At 44.2% G+C, this 23,501-nt stretch overlaps 2 protein-coding genes across 11 annotated transcripts in view; one reads left to right on the top strand and one right to left on the bottom strand.

Moving 5' to 3' along the window:
- Window positions 1-14,412, top strand: part of BOC (BOC cell adhesion associated, oncogene regulated) — an 83,137-nt gene extending 68,725 nt beyond the window's left edge. For 6 of the 10 annotated variants that reach the window (XM_036849473.1, XM_036849480.1, XM_036849472.1 and 3 more), the window contains 7 exons: window positions 4,048-4,153; window positions 4,419-4,541; window positions 6,710-6,931; window positions 7,687-7,922; window positions 8,104-8,180; window positions 8,661-8,854; window positions 9,945-11,417. In XM_036849473.1, coding sequence (XP_036705368.1) covers window positions 4,048-4,153; window positions 4,419-4,541; window positions 6,710-6,931; window positions 7,687-7,922; window positions 8,104-8,180; window positions 8,661-8,854; window positions 9,945-10,132 — 1,146 coding nt within the window. In that variant the 3' untranslated portion in view covers window positions 10,133-11,417. Of the gene's footprint in view, window positions 1-4,047; window positions 4,154-4,418; window positions 4,542-6,709; window positions 6,932-7,686; window positions 7,923-8,011; window positions 8,181-8,660; window positions 8,855-9,944; window positions 11,687-14,280 lie in introns of those variants that run through there. The other 4 variants (XR_005019624.1, XM_036849478.1, XM_036849479.1 and 1 more) reach the window with 4 other exon arrangements.
- Window positions 14,413-14,708: 296 nt separating this feature from the next.
- Window positions 14,709-23,501, bottom strand: part of CFAP44 (cilia and flagella associated protein 44) — a 127,382-nt gene continuing 118,589 nt past the window's right edge. Inside the window, exons 33-35 of the mRNA XM_036849471.1 lie at window positions 20,005-20,165; window positions 18,326-18,460; window positions 14,709-14,915 (exon numbers count right to left, since the gene is read on the bottom strand). Of these exons, the coding sequence (XP_036705366.1) occupies window positions 14,742-14,915; window positions 18,326-18,460; window positions 20,005-20,165 (470 nt within the window). The 3' untranslated portion in view covers window positions 14,709-14,741. The remainder of the gene's footprint in view (window positions 14,916-18,325; window positions 18,461-20,004; window positions 20,166-23,501) is intronic.

The following is a 23,501-nucleotide window of genomic DNA, read 5'->3' as shown; positions in this document are numbered from 1 at the left end:
TGTAAAATTGCCACTGGTAATTTGATAGGGATTGCATTGAATCTGTAGATTGCTTTGGGTAGTATAGTCATTTTCACAATATTGATTCTTCCAATCCAAGAACATGGTATATCTCTCCATCTGTTTATGTCATCTTTGATTTCTTTCATCAGTGCTTTATAGTTCTCTGAGTACAGGTCTTTTGCCTCCTTAGGTAGGTTTATTCCTAGGTATTTTATTCTTTTTGTTGCAGTCGTAAATGGGATTGTTTCCTTAATTTCTCTTTCTGCCTTTTCATTGTTAGCGTATAGGAATGCAAGAGATTTCTGTGTATTAATTTTGTATCCTGCAACTTTACCAAATTCATTGATTAGCTCTAGTAGTTTTCTGGTGGCATCTTTAGGATTTTCTATGTATAGTATCATGTCATCTGCAAACAGTGACAGTTTTACTTCTTCTTTTCCAATTTGGATTCCTTTTATTTCTTTTTCTTCTCTGATTGCCATGGCTAGGACTTCCAAAACTATGTTGAATAATAGTGGCGAGAGTGGACACCCTTGTCTTGTTCCTGACCTTAGAGTAAATGCTTTCAACTTTTCACCATTGAGAATAATGTTTACTGTGGGTTTGTCATATATGGCCTTTATTATGTTGAGGTAGGTTCCCTCTATACCCACTTTCTGGAGAGTTTTTTATCATAAATCAGTACTCAATTTTGTTGAAAGCTTTTTCTGTATCTATTGAGATGATCATATGGTTTTTATTCTTTAATTTATTAATATGGTGTAGCACACTGATTGATTTGCATATATTGAAGAATTCTTGCATCCCTGGGATAAACCCCACTTGATCATGGTGTATGATCCTTTTAATGTGCTGTCGGATTCTGTTCACTAGTATTTTGTTGAGGATTTTTGCGTCTGTGTTCATCAGTGATACTGGCCTGTAGTTTTCTTTTTTTGTGATATCTTTGTCTGGTTTTGGTATCAGGGTGATGGTAGTCTCATAGAATGAGTTTGGGAGTGTTCCATCCTCTGCAATTTTTTGGAAGAGTTTGAGAAGGATAGATGTTAATTCTTCTCTAAATGTCTTACAGAATTCACCTGTGAAGCCATCTGGTCCTGAACTTTTGCTTGTTGGAAGATTTTTAATCACAGTTTCAATTTAATTACTCGTGATTGGTCTGTTCATATTTTCTATTTCTTCTTGGTTCAGTCTTGGAAGGTTGTACTTTTCTAAGAATTTGTCCATTTCATCCAGGTTGTCCATTTTATTGGCATATTGTTGCTTGTAGTACTCTCTTACAATCCTTTGTATTTCTATGGTGTCAGTTGTAACTTCTCCTTTTCATTTCTAATTTTACTGATTTGAGTCCTCTCCCTTTTTTTCTTGATGAGTCTGGCTAATGGTTTACCAATTTTGTTTATCTTCTCAAAGAACCAGCTTTCAGTTTTATTGATCTTTGCTATCGTTTCCTTCATTTCTTTTTCATTTGTTTCTGCTCTGATCTTTATGGTTTCTTTCCTTCTACTAACTTTGGGTTTTGTTTGTTCTTCTTTCTCTACTTGCTTTAGGTGTAAGGTTAGGTTGTTTATTTGAGATGTTTCTTGTTTCTTGAGGTAAGATTGTATTGCTATAAACTTCCCTCGTAGAACTGCTTTTGCTGCATCCCATAGATTTTGGGTCATCGCCTTTTCATTGTCATTTGTTTCTAGGTATTTTTTGATTTCCTCTTTAATTTCTTCAGTGACCTCTTGGTTATTTAGTAGCGTATTGTTTAGCCTCCACGTGTTTGTATTTTTTGCAGTTTTTTTCTCGTAATTGATTTCTAATCTCAGAGCGTTGTGGTTGGAAAAGATGCTGACTATGATTTCAGTTTTCTTAAATTTACCAAGGCTTGATTGGTGACCCAAGATGTGATCTATCCTGGAGAATGTTCCATGAGCACTTGAGAAGAAAGTGTATTCTGCCACTTTTGGGTGGAATGTCCTATAAATATCAGTTAAGCCCATCTTGTCTAATGTGTCATTTAAAGCTTGTGTTTCCTTATTTATTTTCATTTTGTATGATCTGTCCATTGGTGTAAGTGGAGGGTTAAAGTCCCCCACTATTATTGTGTTACTGTTGATTTCTCCTTTTATGACTGTTAGCATTTGCCTTATGTATTGAGGTGTTCCTATGTTGGGAGTATAGATATTTACAGTTGTTATATATTCTTCTTGGATTGATCCTTTGATCATTATGTAGTGTCCTTCCTTGTCTCATGCAATAGTCTTTATTTTAAAGTCTATCTTGTCTGATATGAGTATTGCTACTCCAGCTTTTTTGATTCCCATTTGCATGGAATATCCTTTTCCATCCCCTCACTTTCAGTCTATATGTGTCCCTAGGTCTGAAGTGGGTCTCTTGTAGACAGCATATATATGGGTCTTGTTTTTGTGTCCATTCGGCCAGTCTGTGTCTTTTGGTTGGGGCATTTAATCCATTTACATTTAAAGTGATTATAGATATGTATGTTCCTATTACCATTCTCTTAATTGTTCTGGGTTTATTCTTGTAGGTCTTTTTTTTTCTTGTGTTTCCCTCCCACAGAAGTTCCTTTAGCATTTGCTATAGAGCTGGTTTGGTGGTGCTGAATTCTCTTAGCTTTTGCTTGTCTGTAAAGCTTTTGATTTCTTTGTTGATTCTGAATGAGATCCTTGCTGGGTAGAGTAATCTTGGTTGTAGGTTTTTCCCTTTCATAACTTTAAATATGTCCTGCCATTCCCTTCTGGCCTGCAAAATTTCTGCTGAAAAATCAGCTGATAACCTTATGGGGATTCCCTTGTAGGTTATTTGTTGCTTTTCCCTTGCTGCTTTTAATATTTTTTCTTTGTATTTAATTTTTGTTAGTTTGATTAATATGTGTCTCGGCGTGTTTCTCTTTGGGTTTATCCTATGTGGAACTCTCTGTGCTTCCTAGATTTGATTGACTATTTCTTTTCCCATGTTAGGGAAGTTTTCAACTATAATCTCTTCGAATATTTTCTCGGCCCTTTCCCTTCCTCGTCTTCTTCTGGGACCCCTATAATTCGAATGTTGGTGTGTTCGATGTTGTCCCAGAGGTCTCTTAAACTGTCCTCAATTCTTTTCATTCTTTTTTCTTTATTCTGTTCCTTGGCAGTTAACTCCACCATTCTATCTTCCAGCTCACTTATTCGTTCTTCTGCCTTGGTTATTCTGCTGTTGATTCCTTCATGTGTATTTTTCATTTCAGTTATTGTGTTGTTCATCACTGATTGTTTGTTCTTTAGTTCTTGTAGGTCCTTGTTAAATGTTTCTTGTATTTTCTCCATTCTATTTCCTAGATCTTGGATCATCTTTATTATCATTGCTCTGAATTCTTTTTCAGACAGCTTGCCTATTTCCTCTTCATTTATTTGGTCTTGTGGGAGTTTACCTTGCTCCTTTGTCTGCAGAGTATTTCTCTGTCATTTCATTTTGTCTAACCTACTTTGTTTATGGTCTTCTTTCTGCAGGCTGCAGGGTCGTAGTTCTTCTTGTTTCTGTTGACTGTGCCCTGGTGGGTGAGGTTGGTCCAGGGGCTTGTGCAGGCTTCCTGGTGGGAGCGCCTGGTGCCCGTGCTCTGTTGGGTGGAGTTGAGTCTTTTCCCTCTGATGGGCAGGGCTGCATCAGGTGGTATGTTTTGCGGTGTCTGTGAAATTAGTACAACTTTAGGCAGCCTGTCTACTGTGGGTGGGCCTGTGTTCCTGTCTTGCTGGTTGTTTGGTGTGAGGTGTTTAGCACTGGAGCCTGCAGGCAGTTGTGTGGGGTCGGGTCTTGGTGTTGATATGGTTACCTTCAGGAACGTGCACACCAATTAATATTCCCTGGGCCCAGGAATTCTCTGGTGTTCCAGCGTCCTGGACTCTATGTCCCTACCCTGGAGGCCCAGGCCCAACCCCTGGTCGGGGTCTCCAGTGAGTTTTAAACTCTAGGCCGGGGTAAAATTTCCATCCACTGGTGGTTCTGCTCACACGATGATTTCTCTGCTCCATTGTCAACTTGTTTCTTCTTTCTTCCCTGTAGTATATTCCAGCAAGTAACAACAACACCCCAATCCATGGCTTTTATATCTATTACCGACCCACGGACAGTGACAATGATAGTGACTACAAGAAGGATATGGTGGAAGGTGAGCAACACGTGTGTGAGATAGTTTCCTATGTTGGCAAGGGGCTCTAGGAGTTGGTGAAAGTAGAAAATGTGGGCTGGCATGCCCCACATCGTTGACTCTTTCTTGACACACTTGGGGTCATTGAGTTCATAAACCCACATGCTTCATTCCATGGTGGTGGGACAACAGGAGCATGGGTGGGCACCTAGAACATTGCCTCCAGTGGGGGCCAAGCAAGCCACATGCATAATCATCACACTGACTCTCTCTCTGTCTTTCCCAGGGGATAGATACTGGCACTCCATCAGCCACCTGCAGCCAGAGACCTCCTATGACATTAAGATGCAGTGCTTCAACGAAGGAGGGGAGAGTGAGTTCAGCAACGTGATGATCTGTGAAACCAAAGGTGATCTCTTTGGGTTCTCTGGTCTCCTCTTGCTCTCCTCCCAGCAGACTAGGGCAAAGTCACTGCTCTGTGTGCCATGCTGGGTATCTCTTCTCCAGAATGATGCCTTATTTTCCAAGTATCCCCAAACTTTGTCATCTTAACCCTTCTCTTCCTTTGCCTTTGCTTCGTATTAAGTACGAGTGGGCTGCCATCATGATGGTTTCATGGAGCTTGGGAATTAACTCACACATGAACTCATGGGTTAGAACCCACTCTTAAGTTGGGAGCTTTCTATAAACACTTTATTCCTACAGTAACATTTGGTACTCACATTAGTTAGTTTACTTAATTTAACTACAACCCCATGGGAAAAGAAAGAAACTGAGCATCAGGACATGTTATACCTTGACCAAGGTCACACAGCTGGTTAGCGGTGGAGCACACTTTGGGCCAAGTTTGTCTAACTACAAGCCCAGACTCTTTCCCTGCACTAAAACACATTAAATATATTCATATAATAACTTAATTTTTGCACATTGGTCAAGTGGATAGATATCATTTCCATTTTGCAAATACTGAAAGGTGTATTGCAAAAAAATGTAATCAGGAGAAGATCCCAAAGGAACAGGGATGGAGCCAAGAAAACAATCCATTTTCCTGTCATGGCAACATTCTCTCTCCCGTGTGCCCTTCCTGCCCTCTTCTGTCACGTACAGTGGAGTGAAGGGGCAGATGCACACACAGCCAGCAGGCCTGTGTCAGGGGACACACAGAGTGCCCGGGGCAAAGAACAGAGACTTCACACAGCCTTCACATTGGTCTTCTGGAAGGATTGAACCTTCAGCAGGGTGGAGGGAGTGGCCTGGGGAATAGGACAAGCCTTCACGTAGCTCCACATGGTGGGAGTGTGTGGCACTGGAAGGATGAGAGAGGGCAGTGCTCAGGGAAGAGGCCATCAGGGACCCTGTGGGCTGTGAGGTGGAGAAGGGTCATTGTTGGATTTGTTTGTCAGGAAGGGTCACTGGTGACTATGCAGGAATGGGCTGAGGGGAGAGAACCGGGGCCACGAAGGAAAGGTGAAGAGAAGGGGTGGGTTTGAGCCTCTTTTCTGAGGGAGTGTAGGGAGGACCAGGGACTGATAGTGTTTTGAGGCTGGGAGAGAGTGAAAGGAGTTCAGCCTAAACCTTGAGGTTTTGAGCTTGAAGAACCACACAGGTGGTGGTGCCATTTATCGAAATGGGGAAAGCCAGCAGGGAACTCGCTTCCACAAGAAAGGAATGACGTGAACCACTTGGAGGCGTACCTGAGTCTGATTCTTCTGAGACGTTGAAATGCAAGTGTCCCGTGAGGGAAGCAGGTCTCCTACCCGGGGAGGACCCTGGGTAAGGGTACTTGGCGGTCACTGGGATGTAGGCTGAAATCACGGGAATAGAGGGAAGAAGAAGACAGAGTGTAGACTGAGGGGGACCAGGAGGACTTCTCAGTGTCTGAGGCAAAGACAGGGAGAAGAGGTCAAGAAGAGAGAAATGTAAGCAGCAGCAGTCAGAGAGGTTACGGGAAACCCAGAAGACTGGAGTGTCAGAAAGTCAAGGGGGAGGACGGTTGCCAAACAGAGTTAACAACGTCAGATACATCCTGATAACAGCAAAAGCCAGATGCCGAGGTTGCCACCTTGTAAACTTTTGGATTGGCATTTCTCTAGCACTGTCAGTCCTAGTGAGCCCCAAACCCCATCTCCCTGCTCTGCACCCCAGCTCAGACCTAGGACTTCACATCTCTCGATGTGCCCAGGAATAGCAAATTCACAGGGAAATTCTTCCATTCCCAGTTCTTTTTGGTTTCATGTACTTTTTATATTTTCTTCCAAAAGTTCCCCAGCTATGCTTCTAGAAAGCGCCTACACCATTTTTGCCCCCAAAGACCCAGTCTGCCCCTAGTGCTTGGTCCACAAATATCTCAGGGTGTTTTTTGAAGTATAAGACTCAAGTCTCTTCAGCGACGCCCAGTTTCACATTAGATGTCAATTTCGTGCTGAGCTTGGACACCACACTCATCTACCAAAGGCCCTGTATTATAAGTTTGACCCCATTTCTCACACCCATGGAATCAGGATATTGTTTTCCTATTTTTCATGAAAGAAATGTCAAAGAAATAGAGGCTGAAGTGAGTTTTGTCCCAATTAACAGCCCGGAAGTCTTCTGGTCAGCCTGGTCGACTCCCACCCCCAACTCTGGCCCCGCCTCAGCTACCACCCCATGAAACCATAGAGCGGCCGGTGGGCACAGGGGCCATGGTGGCCCGCTCCAGTGACCTGCCCTACCTGATTGTCGGGGTCGTCCTGGGCTCCATCGTCCTCATCATCGTTGCCTTCATCCCCTTCTGCTTGTGGAGGGCCTGGTCTAAGCAAAGTGAGTGGATGACCGTCCTCAACACCAAGGGGAAGGAGCCTGGGGCGGGGGTGAGGGGAGGAGGGGTCTCCCAGTCCCTAAGGAGGCCTCTGCCCAGGGCAGGATCCCAGGCGCCCTGCTTCACACTCATGGGAGCTCAAGTTCCTGGTGCGTCCCCCAGAGGGCTTGGAGAGAGTCGGAGAACGCTCACAGGTGGGGCCTTCCCTTCGGCTCATAGACCTTGGCAGATGGAGAGGATGAAGTGGGAGTTAGTCTGTGTTCTCTGCATCCCTGGAGCTCAGCACTTAGCTGGCTCTGTGTTCTTTTACTGTCTCAAGCTCTGACCACGTACTCATACTTTCAGTTGACCCTGCCTCTTCCCGCCTCTTTAGGTCTGTGGCACCCTTGAGCTTTCCCCCTAATCCTGGGTTAATCTGATTTATCCACTAATTTCTGCTTCAGATGGCAACACATCTGGTCAACTTGCTTCATTAAATATTGCTCCTTCTGTTCACTTGCCACTTCATTCTCCCAAATCCTGGTCCTGTGTCTCCTCTCCCTACTGCAAAAAAAAACGTCTAGATGTTAGGAAGAAGTGGGTGACAGGAAGAATTTTCCGAGAGAGAGAATATTCTCTCCCCTGGTGCAATGTCAGCTCCCTGCCCACCTCATTTGACCTTAAGTCCTCAGGAGTTTTCTGAGGTTCACGTGGGACTTTTTCAAGCTGCCCCAGGCCTCCTTGACCTAAGCATAGCTCTATCCTTCTGTTCTTCCAGAACATACAACAGACCTGGGTTTTCCTCGAAGTGCCCTTCTGCCCTCCTCCTGCCAATACACTATGGTACCACTGGGAGGGCTCCCAGGCCACCGGGCCAATGGGCAGCCCTACCTCAGTGGCACCAGCGGACGGGCCTGTACCAACGGGGTACATGTGAACAGGGCCTGCCCTGCAGCTGCCATGGGCTACCCAGGCATGAAGCCTCAGCAGCGCCGCCCAGGGGAGCTTCAGCAGGTAACGCAGTTCTGGGGGTGTGGGCGCGCAGGGACGGGTCACCATGGAGGGCGTGGCCGGGCCACCTCCTGAGGCTCCCTCCCTTCTAGCCTCTAATCCCGGGCTGCTGGGCCTGCTCAACAACGAATGGGGACGTTCCCCGGACTCTCTGATGTGACCCTCTCGTTACTCGTTTGGGCAGCAGGATGACACCAACAGCACGCTGAGGCAGACCGTTCTTGGCAGTGGATGTGACCCCCCCAGTCACCAGATCCCCAGGTACCCAGGCCCCTCCCCACCTTCCACCCCTGAGCCCCAGCGCTCACTCCCTCGCTAGGTCCTCAAACCCAGCGTCAGTCACTGAGAGGTGAGCACTAGTGCTTCCCTCACGATCCCCTCATCTGACAAACTGCTCCCTGGACTCTTAGCCTAAGGGGGTCTGTGTTTGCAGTTATGATGCCTTTTCTGCTCAGCAGTTCCTCCCTCGCTTCTCAGGCCAGAGCAGCCCCGCCCAGCTGGCTCTGCCCATAGGCCCCACGTCCTCTCATATACTCAGGACACGCATGGAGTCAAACGGAAGGAGACTAGAATTGCCTGTGGAAGCGATGGTGTGGCACCTCTTGATGTCCAAAGGGGAGCAGCCCCTGCCCCGCCTGAGCCCTGCCCAGCTCTGCTGCCTCAGACGGGAGCGGCCAGGGCAGCGGGATCCAGGCCCACGCTGCCCCTACCTCACCCCTCCGCCTGGTTTTGTGCATGCAGGGCTCCCAAGTCTAACCCGGACGAGGGCTCGCTCTTATACACACTGCCCGATGACTCAGCTCACCAGCTGCTCCAGCCTCGGCAGGCCTGCCACCGCCTCCAGGAGCAGCCCGCAGCCACGGGCCAGCCCGGCATGAGGCGTGTACCCCAGGGTGCTGGGCTGGAAGCCACGTGGGACCCTCTTTTCCACCCAGGTCAGTGCTGAGGGCAGGGCGGGCAGTTGAACAGGCTGGGGACGAGGTGAGGTTGTAGGCATCCAGGACGCGGGAGTGACGTGCAGGCGGGGCGAGAACCGTCCCTGAAGGCGGTGCTTGGTGAGGACCATCCACAGCTTGTATATCCGAGATGGGGGTGCAAAGGGGAGCTGGTCACCTCCCTCCCTGCTGGAGGCCCAGCAGATCCGCGGGGAGTGTCAGGTGGGTCCGACATGGCAAGCTCTGTCCTCAAAGGCTGAGAGAACGGGCACTTCCCCATTTCAGAGAAGGAAGCCCTCTTGGTCTCAGCATTTCAAGGCCACTCACACATTCCCGCCCCCTCTCATCACACTAAGAGGCACTCTCTAATCACTCTGAAGTACCTTGCTTTGTTGGGTCTTGTCTCTTCATTAAGGAATGAGGTCGCATCCATCATTAAGCCAAGTTCTCACATCATCAGAACTCTGTGCTTCCACAGAACGTTCCCTCCAAGGGACTCAGTGCACAGCGCGCCCAGCCCGCTGTCCTTCTCTGTGCCCATCTTGTTGATACCTGGCTGCGCACAGGCTGGCTCAGAGAATTAGCTGGTGTTTCTTAGCCTCCACGGTGTGGCCTCCAGGTCACATGCAGCTCCCAGACCCTGGGAGATGAAATTCTAAGACAGGTACCTCCTAGAGCCAGACCCCAGTAGCATCCACACAGGACTCCCTCCATCGGGGGCCGTGAGTTGTGAGTGGGATGGTCATGGCCAGAAAGCATAGCAGAAGGTTGAACTAGCAGCCCACACCTGGAGAGAGCAGAACTTTCTTGCATGGTTCCTGGGCTTAGCTGACTTCATCTGCCCCTGGTTATAGGGTGGATGTATGAGGGTCTCCACGCTTTCACCACTGGAATGTGCAGGTGGGACATGGGTAAGAAGTGGCCCATACTTAGAGGGAGTGTAATTGTCCTTGATGTGGTTGTAGGTCTCTGTCCCTCCTCTAAAGCCAGTAACCAGCTCCCGTCCCAGAGAGAGGCTGACCCAGTACTGCTGAGCAATAGATCCTGGTCAGTCTGGGTTCTAACGTTTCCCACTTTTCTCTCCCCTCAGGGCCCCGGTGCTGCTTGGGCCTCGTACCGGTTGAAGAGGTGGCCAGTCCTGACTCCTGCCCTGCAGGGAGAGGAGACTGGTGTCCCCAGCACCCCGTGGGGGCCTACGTAGGACAGGAACTTGGGATGCGGCTCTCCCCCAGCCCACCGGTTCACGTGTCTTTTGAAACACCGCCTCCTACAATTTAGGCAGAAGCTGATATCCCAGAAAGACACTATATATTGTTGTTTGTTTCTTTAAAAAAGAGAGGAAATTGGTATTTATTTTTCTATAATAGCCATATTTATATATTTATGCACTTGTAAATAAATGTATATGTTTTTATAATTCTGGAGAGACATAGGGAATCCTCCCCTCTGAGGTCTGAGGTGGGAAGCAAAGAAGCCGCAACGGAACAGGAGTCAACGGGGAAAGAGCAGCACAGACTGAGGAGGCAGCCCAGCCCGTCCCTTAGACCCTCCGCCGCTGCCTGGGCCCCTGCAGAAGGCCCACAGAGAAGCCCGTGGAAGGAGGACTCCTAGGCACACTGTCCACAGTGACTGCAAGGGAAGGGCCAGGGCCATGCGATCAGAGGCTGCAGCCACCCGTGACAGTGGCTGGATCTGGTGCTACAGGAAACGTTTTCCCAAGATGCCCGTGAGACTAGACTAAGATGTGTATAGTACTATAAGCATTAACAAACCTTCCAGAACCAATAATCTGTGGCAACATAGCTCTGTAAAAATAAACACTGTGATGTCTAAATAAATGTTTAGTCTTCCCTGTAACCTACAGCTTAGTCATGTAGAGTCAGCATTCTCTTTCGATGTTAGGATTCAGTCTGAGTATTTGAAGAAACATCCACTTGTGATGTTTTCAGATCCATCGAGGAGAAATCTGTAAAAGGTAGCCAGTGTTTCTAATTTTGTCTTTTTAAATATTGACTCTCAGTTGTGTTCTCATTAATGCAGATGTGTGGTAACTGTTTAGTCCAAGAGGGACACAGTGTACAGTGGGCGAGGAGAAGCAGATTCGCCGTTCCCTGACCGGACTTGAGGTAAAGCTTTGGTCAGATCGGAAGGAATGAGACTCATCTTTTCTATACAGGTGTGTGTTGAAGACTAAGTATTTTCTCCAAAATGCCATTTCATGAAGTGCTGTGCTACAGGTGAACATATGGTGCCTGGTAAAATTCACTTCCCTTCTTTCCAAAGACACAGCGACGTGGCCAGAGCAGTTGACTCACTAGTTGTTTAAAATCAACATTTACTCACTGCCGTCCAACCACAGGATCACCCTTTGTCCGGGCAAGTGGAAGTAGATGGAGGCTGAAGCTTTTTGCTGAGAGCCCTACCACACTTTAACTGTTTACAGGAGGGAAATGTACCTTCTAGATTTCAGTAAAGTTGAGTTACAGATGAAATGCCACTTGAAACACTTAATCCTGTTCCGAGTCATCAGTGGCAGACCCTAGCTTCACACTCCAGTCACAAATTGAATAAAGTCCTAGGAAAGCCCCAGGAGGTGATTGATGGTCTAGGGCAAGTGCGCCCTCTGCTGGCCAGAAGAGATTCCTGCACCCTTTCTCCATCCAGCAGCTAAATTGGAACATGGTTTTCGGAAAAGCAGTATTTTAAAAATATTTCAAGAAATGAAATGAAGGACTGTAGGAATATGGAAATGATAGGAAAGGAGATGTAGAGCAGGGAAGAGAAGAAATAAGATATTGTGACTTCAGACACAATCTGACATCAAGGGCCTAGAGGTCATTTCCAGGAGGGGGACAGATCTCACCTCTCAGATCTGAGCTATAACTCAACTTCTAGCCCATTGGCTTTAAAAAAAAAAAAAAAAACTCCCCTGTTTTTTTAATGCTTGATGATACCAGTGGTTGGCAAAGTAAGTTTTGGTGAACTTTATGGAAGTGGTATGGTTCCAGTGCTGTGCAGAAAGCAGTTTTATGTGACAACAGTGCTTTTAGCTCTCAAAAAAAAAGCCTGGGAATGAAAAAGCACTTCTAAGGCAGGTTAAATGAGATAAATGTGCATATTTACTTTAGCCAATTGCAGGAAAGGAGGAAAAGGTTAGGCATCAGGCCTTTAAATTTTAGCCTAGAAAATGAAACAGCTTAGATATTCAGTTTCATTGCATCTTGCATTTCTTTAGATTCAGGTTAATTATTATAGTGCCTTTTAAAAATCGGATTCAGTCAGCAATGGCTATATAAATTAATCAAAAGGAAGAGTAAGACCTAGTTGGGCAGGAGCTGGTGGTGGTGTGGAGTTCAGCTCATGGCTCGGGACAGCCCAACAGGACAGGCTGAGTCGGCAGGAATGAGTAACTCCTTTTCCTGTGAAGTTCTGCCAGAGGGGCTGGACTCTACAGTTTTCCTTTCAATGTTGAGATTTGATGATACTATGGATGAGGGTTCAAAGTAGCCAAGGGACATTAACAATTGATCCGCAAGTAACTCAGGCTGATTTTTGGCCTCTTTCAAAGGTGAGGCCGCCTTCTCTAAGGGCACAGCAGGAGGCAGAGAACAGTTAGATCAGGAGACTAGGACAGCTTTCCATCCACCCCCAGCCAGGGCTGCACCCTGGTGCTCTCCTGCTTGATATTAAACCTCCCAAAGACTCAGATGCTATAGATTCAAGACTAAGCCTGGGATCAATGAAATGAAATGAAAGCTATCTTTCTCTCTTATCTAATTCAAAATAAAAATGAATTAACTGTATTGTCAAATCCCAAACATGCTGTATGAAAGCCTAATATTGTAAACTTTAGTGATTTTTGTCTAGTTCAGTTTGGGAAAAAGTAATAATCCTGACTGGTTTTACTCTAAGAGAGTTGATTGATAGACACATGGAATCCTTGACATGGCTCTTCCATAGACTAAATTCATTCTTGCTGCAATTAGAATCACAGGATTTCAGAATGGGAAGAAGCCTCAGAGCTTATCCAGATCTCTCATTTGTCTGATAATGAGGCCCAGGAAAATAATGTAATTTTTACCCTAGCTGTCACCACAACAAGGGGATAGTGTCTCCTCCGGGACCACCCACTGTATCCAGGCGGTCGCTCAGGGTCGTAGCCAGCCAGCCAGTGACGTAAGTTTGGTAGTAGCCCTTCCTGCTCCAGCCAAGCTTCAGATGGACGCAGCCCCAACTCACAGCTTGACTACAACCTCGTAAGAGACCTGAGCTGGAAACAAACACCCAGCTAAGTAGCTCCCAGCTTCCTGACCCTCAGAAGCTGGGTGAGATAGATAATGTTGTTTTAAGCTATGTTTGGGGGTAATTTTTTATGCAGGAATAAATAAGTAGGTAAAACACTCAGAACTATGACTAGCACATTTTTTTGAAGTGCTTGAAGGGCACACATAGTTTAGGGCGTACAGCAGAGAATGTGATGATAAAGGGTGCTCTCCAGTAGAAAAGCTGCTACATCAGAGCTCTGTGGTGATAGGCACAAACAGTAAGCTATTTGGACCTCTCAAATAGGAGAATGAAAGGATCTTAGAGACACAATAGGCCAAGTGGCCGCCTGTAACATACATATATATTCCAACATACAGAAGAACCCATGTCCTGTCTATAATTTTGGGGGGCAGATCAGCAGGCCAGCCACGGGTTAGGAAAACTTGACCTTGCTGAGGTCACTTTCTACATTGGTGCAATATTGCCTTCTTTACCTTTCCTTTTTGGTAACCGGTTCATATTCTGGGAAAGCCTCAAGGGAGTAGCTCATTAAAATGGACCCATAGAGCACGGAATTTAAAGTGCTATGTTCTATTACTAACAGGAATCCAAATATCAGTGAAATCATTCTTAGATGATGAATTCTACTGACTACTTACCCCCAAACCAAAAGAATACTCTCAAATTAGTTTAAATGTTATGTACAATCAAAAGTGATTATTAGAGTTGATCTCTCAGTGATGGAATCTATTTCATTACTTCCTGATCTATATCAAAAAACCAGCAAATGACTCAAGTAGAAACAGAAAGAAAACGGCACAGGACATGAGAAACTATAGGAAATACTTAGAACACTGGTAGAGTTGCAGAAACCTTCAGAGAAGAGCCTCCTTCTTAACCATTTTGCAAAACAAACACACTTCTCTGCTCCACCCAGAGCTGAGGAGTTTGCTAAAACTATGGGTGACTCAGGAAGCTGATTATTTTTTTGCTTTATGCCAGTCTAAAGCAAACTGCTCTGCTCTTTCTGTCTGCATTTCCTGAATCCCGACCCCTCAAATAACTGCTTTATGAAGTTAACAATGTCAAAATTCTAAATTGCATTTCTTTTTCTCAGATATTGTTGGCAAAATAGTTTTTTTTCTCTTGTGTCCTCTCAGAGAATACCTGATAACATCAAAGTTTATTTTCCAAGGATCCAACGACCAAGAAAAGGAAGTTTTCTCATAGTTTGCTGAATGATCGATTTTCTTGCCAATGGCTAAGAATTCAGATAACCAAAAAACAAATTTCCTAAAACGGGATATATTACCAACGGTTTCTGGCAATTTGAGGTAACAGCCTCCTAAGACTTCATATTCGACCCAGTTGGTTCCAAACACATCTGCAATGGTTCAGTTCAATAATAAGTAGCTGTTGGGTGCTGTAGTCAGTTTTAAGATAAGCAGTTGGGGGGAAGTTGTTAAAACTACATGACTGGATGTGGTTTTAGACTTTCAGATAAGTTCACTTTCAAACAGTAGGATTGTTGCAGGCGACAAGGAAACAGAACTTCTGTTGAATTAAGTGTCAGAAATCTTGGCTGGATTTGAGAAAAAAGCAAACTTAGGGCCCACGGGCTTCATTCATTCTCTTGTGTAGAGTGAATTGGGGGGAGAACAAGGCCACCTTTCTTACGCAAAAGAGCAACCTCTTCCTTTAAGGCCAGAATCCTTTCGGCCTGGACGTGGATCAATTCAGTGACCTTCTCTCTTGCCACAGTGTCTGCTTTCCGGGGGCCCTGGAAGGCGTTGCCCTGTTGAGAGAAAACACCTCCCTGCTTTAAGCACCATTTGGACTATGGAAACACCCCTGTCTTAATTTGTCTTTTAGGTGTGCCTGACTTAAATAGCCATCGCTCCTGATTTTAAGAAGGCTTCAAGTCCTCCACTGAAATCCTACCATTGGAAAGGTGTCCCTTTGAGCTAATAAGCAACTCTTAAAATGCAAATCCCCTTTAGAGGGTAACTCATTAAGCTAGCTATCAGTCACTCATACCCTACAGGGCTCATCGCTGGAATTCTAAAAGGCCAGATACCTCCTTTTCCTATACAGCCCATATCTTGTTTTCCAAAAAAAGAAATCTTTATTCCCTCATCTGATTTCTTCCCCTGCCCAGCCAATTCCTGCTCATGTTTCAGACATCATTTTTAGGGAGGATTTCTTTACCCCATGGGCTGGGTTAGGATTCCTGCTCTATGTTCTGTCAAATCATCCATCACACATCATTGTAGTTATTAGACTGAACCATTGGAAATTTGTGACATGTGACCATTTTTTAACCTAAAAAGTAGCAGTTTCATATGGTTTGACCTAAATGCTTGTTTGATATCTTTCTTGCTAGATCCTGTGCCTTAGAAATAGAGCCCAGTATGCCTGGATCTCACCACTCTACCCAGCATCCGCCCTAGAACTTGTTACATAAGTAGATGCTCAATAAATCTGAACATGCATCAAAGGAAGGGACATAACACCCAGTATCTTCTCTGTGCCAGGTGCTTCGTGTCTGCGACCTCACGTGATCCTCACAACTCAGAACCAGGTGGTGGTATCCCAATTTTAAAGATACAGAAACTGACAGAGGTTTATGAACTGGCCCAAGTCACTATAATATTAAGGACTGGAAGCAGGATGAGAGCCGGGTTCCCTGAAGTCAAAAGCCCAGGATCTGTCTGTTACCCCACTTACTATGGCAGCCCTTCCTCATAAGTAGGGGTTGTCATTACCCACCCAGTACCTTCTTGCCTCTTCTTCCTTGCCCACCTTCACTTCAGGGGCTGTGAAAACTAAACACTAACCTTAGCCAGTTTCTTTTCCAGCTGGGAGTGGCTAAGTAGACGTAGCAGAAGACATTTGCTTTCTTAATGAAAGGGACACAAGAGACTGGCATTGGGGCAGCAACCACAGAGCTGGGGCAGCCGTCTGTGACTCTGAAGGAAACTTCAGTCACTGAGAGAGTCACAGAGATACTGGCCCTGACATCACAGCCCCACTAAACTAAAACCCCTCAGTCATCTCCTGCAGACTTCTTGTTAGGTGAGGAAAAGCACCCCTATTTGTTTAAGCTACTCTCCAAAAGTGGGGCTTTTGGTTACTTGTAGCCAAATGCACAGCCCCTCATGCCCAGTCAGTCCAGACGGTCACTCTGAAGTCACCTTAGCTTTTCCCTCATTGTCTTCACCATATCCAAACAAATTTTGGCTCTTCTTACTTTGAAATGTCTTTGACCCTTGGTTTTTTGTCCTTACCATCTTCATCCCAATCCAAGCCTAGATTGTTGTAAGAGTAATAGCTACGGAGTCAGCTTGGGAGGCAGACAGCCCTCAGTTTAAAAACAAACTTCCCATTCGCTGCAGCTCTATTTACAATAGCCGGGACATGGAAGCAACCTAAGTGTCCATCAAGGAATGAATGGATAAAGATGATGTGGCACATTTCTACAATGGAATATTACTCAGCCATAAAAAGGAATGAAACTGAGTTATTTGTAGTGAGGTCAATGGACCTAGAGTCTGTCATACAGAGTGAAGTAAGTCAGAAAGAGAAAAATACCATGTGCTAACACATATATATGGAATCTAAAAAAAAAAAAAAATGGTTCTGAAGAACCTAGGGGCAGGACAGGAATAAAGACGCAGACGTAGAGAATGGACTTGAGGACATGGGGAGGGGGAAGGGTAAGCTGGGACGAAGTGAGAGAGCGGCATGGACATATATACACTACCAAATGTAAAATAGATAGCTAGTGGGAAGCAGCCGCATAGCACAGGGAGATCAGCTCGGTGCTTTGTGACCACCTAGAGGGGTGGGATAGGGAGGGTGGGAGGGAGATGCAAGAGGGAGGGGATATGGGGATATATGTATACGCATAGCTGATTCACTTTGTTATACATAGAAACTAACACAACATTGTAAAGCAATTATACTCCAATAAAGATGTTAAAAAAAAAAAGACACTTCCCCACGCATTAGCGTACATGTTTACCATACATGTAAAGCTATATATATAGATATACTATGTAAAGAGACCTACACAATTAATTTCCTTTCCCAGTCAACTGATCTGCCTCCAAACTCTTCCCTCTCCAAGGTATCTGGACGTTCAAAGCACATCAAGTCAACAGATGTTTACTCACTGACGACTCTGTGAAGATTCTGTCTAGGCATCACTCCTCTTGAATACTGCTGTGACTCTTCCCTCAAAAATTCTTTAGTGGATAAAGGGCCTTTGATATTCAGATTCTAGTCTTCCTCTCTATTTTAGTTGTAAACCTCCCAAAGCCTCTTATTCATTCTTTCTTTTGGACTTTTGCTTAGACCAGTGATTCTTCAGCTCTAGCATGCAGCAGAATCACCTGGAAGGCTTGTTCTGGATTGCTGGACCCCTCCCACAGAGCCTCTGATTCTGTAGATCTGGGTGGAGCCCTAGAATCTGCATTTCTAACAAGTTCCCCAGGCGAGGCAGATGCTGTTCTTCAGGGAACCACACTTTGAGAACCTCTGGCTTAGAACATTTCCTGGGCACTTAAAGAAAACAAAGTAAAGAAAACCAAGAGGAAAAAAAAAAAAAAAAACAGCATTTTTGCAGGTACTATTAAAAGATTATAGCACATAGTTCAGAATATGCCATACATGTGTTATGTCCCTAGAAGGCAAGGCTTAAATAGGGTGAAACTTTATAAATAAGTATTATCCACCACATACTGTGTATTAAGTACTACTAGGTTAGCCTCAATAAACATTATATAAAAGCAAGTTGAAAGCCCTAAAAAGTAACAAGTGTTTTAATAAGTAACATGTGGCCTCCGATAATTCAGGAGGCCCGCTTTAGGTCAAAGGAAGTAAACCTGTACTGGAAATGGATGTTTGACACCAAATTCAGGGAGCATGTTGATATCATTATTTACACCTAAGTAACCTTACCTCTCCAAGGGCCAAGGCAAATCCCTTAATTAGTACTTGTATGAATTCATGACACCGAGTAGGCATACAGTAAAGCTAGTCCCTCAGGCTCATTGTAATGTAAACGGTATAAACTCAGTGTCCTCAGGGACCCAAGTGGGCCAGAAACGTCCAAGATCAAGGTTTGTTTAAAAGCCAGCACTTGATATTCCCTTTATAGAACATCCCCAATTCTGACAAAAGGTCTGAAGAAAAGGAACATACCTGCTGGTTCTGTAGAATATTCAGCTGAGAATCAAGTTTCTTCTTTTCAATACATAAATCATTCATCTGATGAAGTTTTTTGGTGTGTTCTTTTGTCTTCATCATCAATTCCCGTCGCACTTGAGCAATCTTTTCCTACCAGGGCAGAAAGATGCAAAATGGATTAAGTGAGTGAGGAAACAGAGAAAAATGAATGTCCGGATTTGATCAAAACCATCAGACAAATGGAGTGATATGCACATAGAAAAATACAATAAGCCAATAATATCAGAAGCAAGTGCACTGGGTCTGGTTTGATTAAAGAAGAATGTAAGCAGGATGAAAGTAGATAAAAATAAGATAGACATCACTCCATTGTTGAGAAATGACATTAGTGTGCATACTGAGTGATGGTATTCATTAATTAAAAGGGAGAATGATCCTTTAAGCAGGAAATGTTCCTGTATTGCTTTTTCCCCAGTCTTGGCCCAGGATCCTCAAGGTGACCGGCTTGAATGGCCATACATCTGCCGGTGGCTTTCCTTTGTTCTCCTATTACTCCAACAAATTATTTTAGATAGCACATATTATCTCCAGCACTACCCTGATAGGGACCAGTCCCACTGACACAAACACTGAAGTAATTTGTTTCTTCACAGTACAGTGGCAAATCTTCGATAGGAAAACATGAGACAAGATAGCACTAGGAGGGACTTCCTTGGTGGTCCAGTAGTAAAGAATCCGCCTTCCAGTGCAGGGGACGCAGGTTCAATCCCACATGCCATGGGGCAACTAAGCCCACACACCACAACTATTGAGCTTGCGTGCATCAACTAGAGCCCACGCGCAGCAAACTACAGAGCCCACGTGCCCTGGAGCCCACACGCCACAACTAGAGAGAGAGAAAACCCGCACACCACAACTAGAGAGAAACCTGAGCAGACTTTGCGCCGTCACAAAAAAAATCCCGCACGCCTCAACAAAGACCCCGTGTGCTGCAACTAAGACCTGACGCAGCCAAAAAAAATAATAAGGAAAATAAATAAATATTAAAAAAAAAAAAAAGATAGCGCTAGGAACCTCTCCTCCTACCCTATCTACTGTGAAGACAGAAAACTGGAGAAGCCACAATTATTTGTGGGCTTATAAAATCTTTGTAAAAGTTCCTGTCTCTGAATCAGGCTGTAACTGGGGTACTGCCTCATCTCATGGCTCCGGGAACAGTGTAGGCATTTAATACCTTCTAAGACCCTACCAGCTAAATAGTATATACCTTGTTATAAAATGTATTACTCAGAGATGTTTTCCTAATTTCCAGAATGGAAACAGCATGCAAAAGCTATGTAGAATAATACAATTAGGTCCTCAGAGTACAGCAGTTCATGTCTAACACTATTAGAACGTTTATACATTAATGCAGACCTCAGAGTGGAATCTCTCTGTAATCTTTCATGCCATTTTGCCATCATATTTACATGAATCCTGGACCCCAGACCCAGTGCTAGTGCTTTCATCCCAAGATAGACCAGTGGCTCAACTAAGTGAACGGTAAGAAAGCCGAGACAGGCTTAAGATCATGGAGGAACCAAGTGGGGCTCACACACGTGTCTCCAGTTGTACAGACGCTTCCCAGGAACCACTGAAAGCTCACCAGGAGTTCTTGCCTCCACCCAGTGGATCCCCTGCCCTCTCATCCTAACCTCCCACATCTTCATTTCCTTTGCGTTCGATAGCTCCTTTCGAAGTTTTTTGATCTTTAGTTCTTCAAGTGTTGTATTCACAGAAAGTGTCTGAAGGGCTTCTAGGTTGATCACACGGCCAAACTTGCTGACCATTAGTTGACTGACTGTTTCTTGCATTTCTAAAAGAAGACAGTCACTGTCAGGTTGTTCACCAGATCCCACTGTTATTAAATGAATAATACCAATACCAATACCATTCTAAGGAACAGCTTTTGCAAGAAGATGATAAGAGATTTTACGTTACCAGTTGGGTTTTCCTCTGTGACTTTTCACCTACTACTTTCCTCACTTAGAATGCACATTGCTCTATTGTCTTTTCATCTACTTCAAATTCCTGTGTAAAAGGGACTCATCTTTCCCAACTGGCTACACCTTCTGATCTGCCCCTCCTCAGATTATTCATGGGCCCCAATGGGATTATGAAGCCTTCAGTTTTTAATGTTTTATTACTGATCTTTATAACATCTGGTGTTGAGAATAGAACAGTCACTGAACAGAAGTTTCCATCTTATTCCAAGTAAAAATATTAAAATCCTTGCAGTGGTTCACCAGGTCCTACCTGTCCTACCCTGCCCCTATTATCTCTCCCACCTCCTTTCCCACACCTCTCTCCTCATTTACTCCAGACACCTTTTTCTCAACCTTCTCAAACATTCCAGGCTCACTTGGATATTCTCATATGGAATTGTCTGGAATTCCACTGTCTGGAATTCTCTTCCCGAAATAGCCACATGGCTCACTCCACACAGCCCATTTTCTGAAAACAAGTTGTGAGACTGGTGAAAGACTCATTTCCAAAACACCCATTTCTGAAGGTGTGACCAAGTGTAATTTGTCCCCTAACCAGGGAGAACCACATCTTAGTAAGTATATCACCTTTCCAGGGAGCTCTTCCCTGGCCTCCTATGGACCTCAGTACTCTTTCCCAGTCCCTTTCTAATTTTTTCTTCTTAACAATCCTCTCCATCTAAGATGCAATATGTTTTACTTTTGTTTACTGTGTGCCCTCAACATGTGAACACTGGAAAACCTGGAGGAAATTCCATTTGTGGAGTCTGAGCTCCCCAAGAAAGTATAATCTCGTAACACAAGATTTTCTCAGTCACCAGAGTCCCCTAAGTGAAGTCTGAAGGCCCTAAGGTATAACAAGATGATGCAATTCTGTTACAGTACAGGAATTTGTATTCAGGTATATAATCGTTATGGCTGAATGATAATGGTATAATCAGCATGGCTGCCATTTCGCACAATCCAGGGAGGGTTATTCATTTCTATTCTATGTGAGTGGCGCCCCACGGACTTGTGTCATGCGGTGGCCATGATAATCAGTGATGCAAATGAAATGACTGGATTATTTGCACATGTGGGGCTAGCCTGTGGCTGGCTGCTTGGCCTCCCTCAGGAAGAACCTGGACTTCCCCCAGCTAGCCCCATGCAACAGGTGCCCTCTCCAAGGTAGCCTCATGTACTGGGACATGGACTCTGGTCCTTGCCCTTCCCACTGTGGGGCCAGCCTAACAACACCCTTCCCCTGACTCAATTAGGCCAGCTAGTGTTCCCTGGGGACACAAAGGCTTCTGGAACACTCCCCATCCTCTGTCCCCACGGCTGCAAGCTGTGCTCTCCTTGAAAAGGAGAGAACTTACCTCCCCACCCCATGTTCTAGACTCTCCTCTTCTTCCCCATTGGGTCTAGGGACGGAGGCAGGCAACAGTGAGTGACTGTGGTGTCTCTCATCACTGGTAAGCATTTGTTCTCTGAGATACAGGAAAGGAACCCACTCCTAGCTTCACCTTCAGAATTAGGAGATCAGTCTTTAACCAGACTCACAACTTGCTTTCAGAAAACGGACCGGGGGTAGGAGAAGAACTGAAAGTCACTGAATAAAACTTGAACCACGTGGGACTTTTTTTTTTTTTTTTTTTTAATTTCAACTAACATTCCAGAAATGTGAATACTTCATTTCATCTTCTTCACACATTTTTCCAAACTGCGAGGTTACTCAGATGGAAGTAAGCTTCTTTCCTCATTTTCATACTAGTTTGTCCCTTGGTTTGACAAATAGTATTTCCAAATATAAACAACATTCACAGGCTACAGAAGCCAAAGGAATGTGAAGTACGTGAGAAACATTGGGGCCTCAAGGTTTATACCTGAGAAAACTCTATGTCTCAAATAAGTGTTATTCAAACATAGAGTCCTAACATGTATTTTAAAATTTTATAATCCAGCCATGGATTATATAATTTTATATACCCACCCATGAGGGTAGAACCATCATCACTCATTGGAAACTGACCTCTACAAATCCAAGCAACCTGGAATGACTGACCGCTGTATTCTTCCCATTATTTTTCTTTTCAAATTTTCTTTTAAAAAATATTATTCAATTGTGGTAAAATACACATAACAAAATGTACCATTTTAATCTTTTTAAAGTGTACAGGTCTGTGGCATTAAAGTAGATGCTATTATAGCATCTGGTAATATTATTGTTATTAAAGTTGGAATACTTCATCACTTACACATATGTTCCATATATCAAATATTCAAAAGGTATTTTAAAAGAATTGTCTTTACTCCATACATCTTATATTATACACCTCAATTCCATCTGAATTAAGAACATAAATGTGAGGAACACTACTAATAGAAGAAACGATAGAAAAATATCTTTGTGACCTCAAAATAGGAAAGGATTTCTTAAGACAGACAGACACACACACACACACACAGACACACACACACACAATGAACAAACTATAAATAGATTGATAAAATTAATTATATTGAGATTTTTAAATGTCTGTATCCCAAAAAGATACACTAAATAAAGTAAAAAGGTGAGACACATATTAGAAAAGATTTGAAGTGAATGTAATGGACAAAGAAAGACATAAAATATAGGAAAAAACTCCCTACAATCAATAAGTAAAATAAAAAAACAGAAGTAAAAAAATGAGCAAAGTGTGTGACAGGCAAGAAAAGGAAACACAAATAAACAGCAAATAAGCTATGTGAAGACATTCAACCTCAAGGACTTAAGGAAACAGTGAAATACAATTTTAACATCTACGAGGTTGGCAGAAATATGAAAGTCTAACAGTATTAAGTGTTGATTAGACTATGGAGCCCAGGAAATTCTCACACTGCCAAGGGAGAGAAAAGGGTACAACCACTTTGGAGGGCAACTTGACAATACCCAGGAGAGCGGGTACCCACCCCCCTCTCACCCAGAGCCCCCAGTCTTGGGGACTCACCTCCTTCCACACATGCACAGGGAGACATGTACAAGAAGGTTCACTGTAACACTGTCTGTAATCATGAAAAATTACAAGTACCCTAAATATCCATCAACAAGAGACTGAAGAAAAACTCCTTTATAGTCCTACAATGGAATATTGTAGTACCAGTTAAAGTGAGTAATTATCTGTAGCAATATGGATTACTCTCAA

Source organism: Balaenoptera musculus, chromosome 4 (genome assembly GCF_009873245.2).
Source record: "Balaenoptera musculus isolate JJ_BM4_2016_0621 chromosome 4, mBalMus1.pri.v3, whole genome shotgun sequence".
Lineage (NCBI taxonomy): Eukaryota > Metazoa > Chordata > Mammalia > Artiodactyla > Balaenopteridae > Balaenoptera > Balaenoptera musculus.
This window is presented reverse-complemented; position numbering and strand designations above follow the sequence as displayed.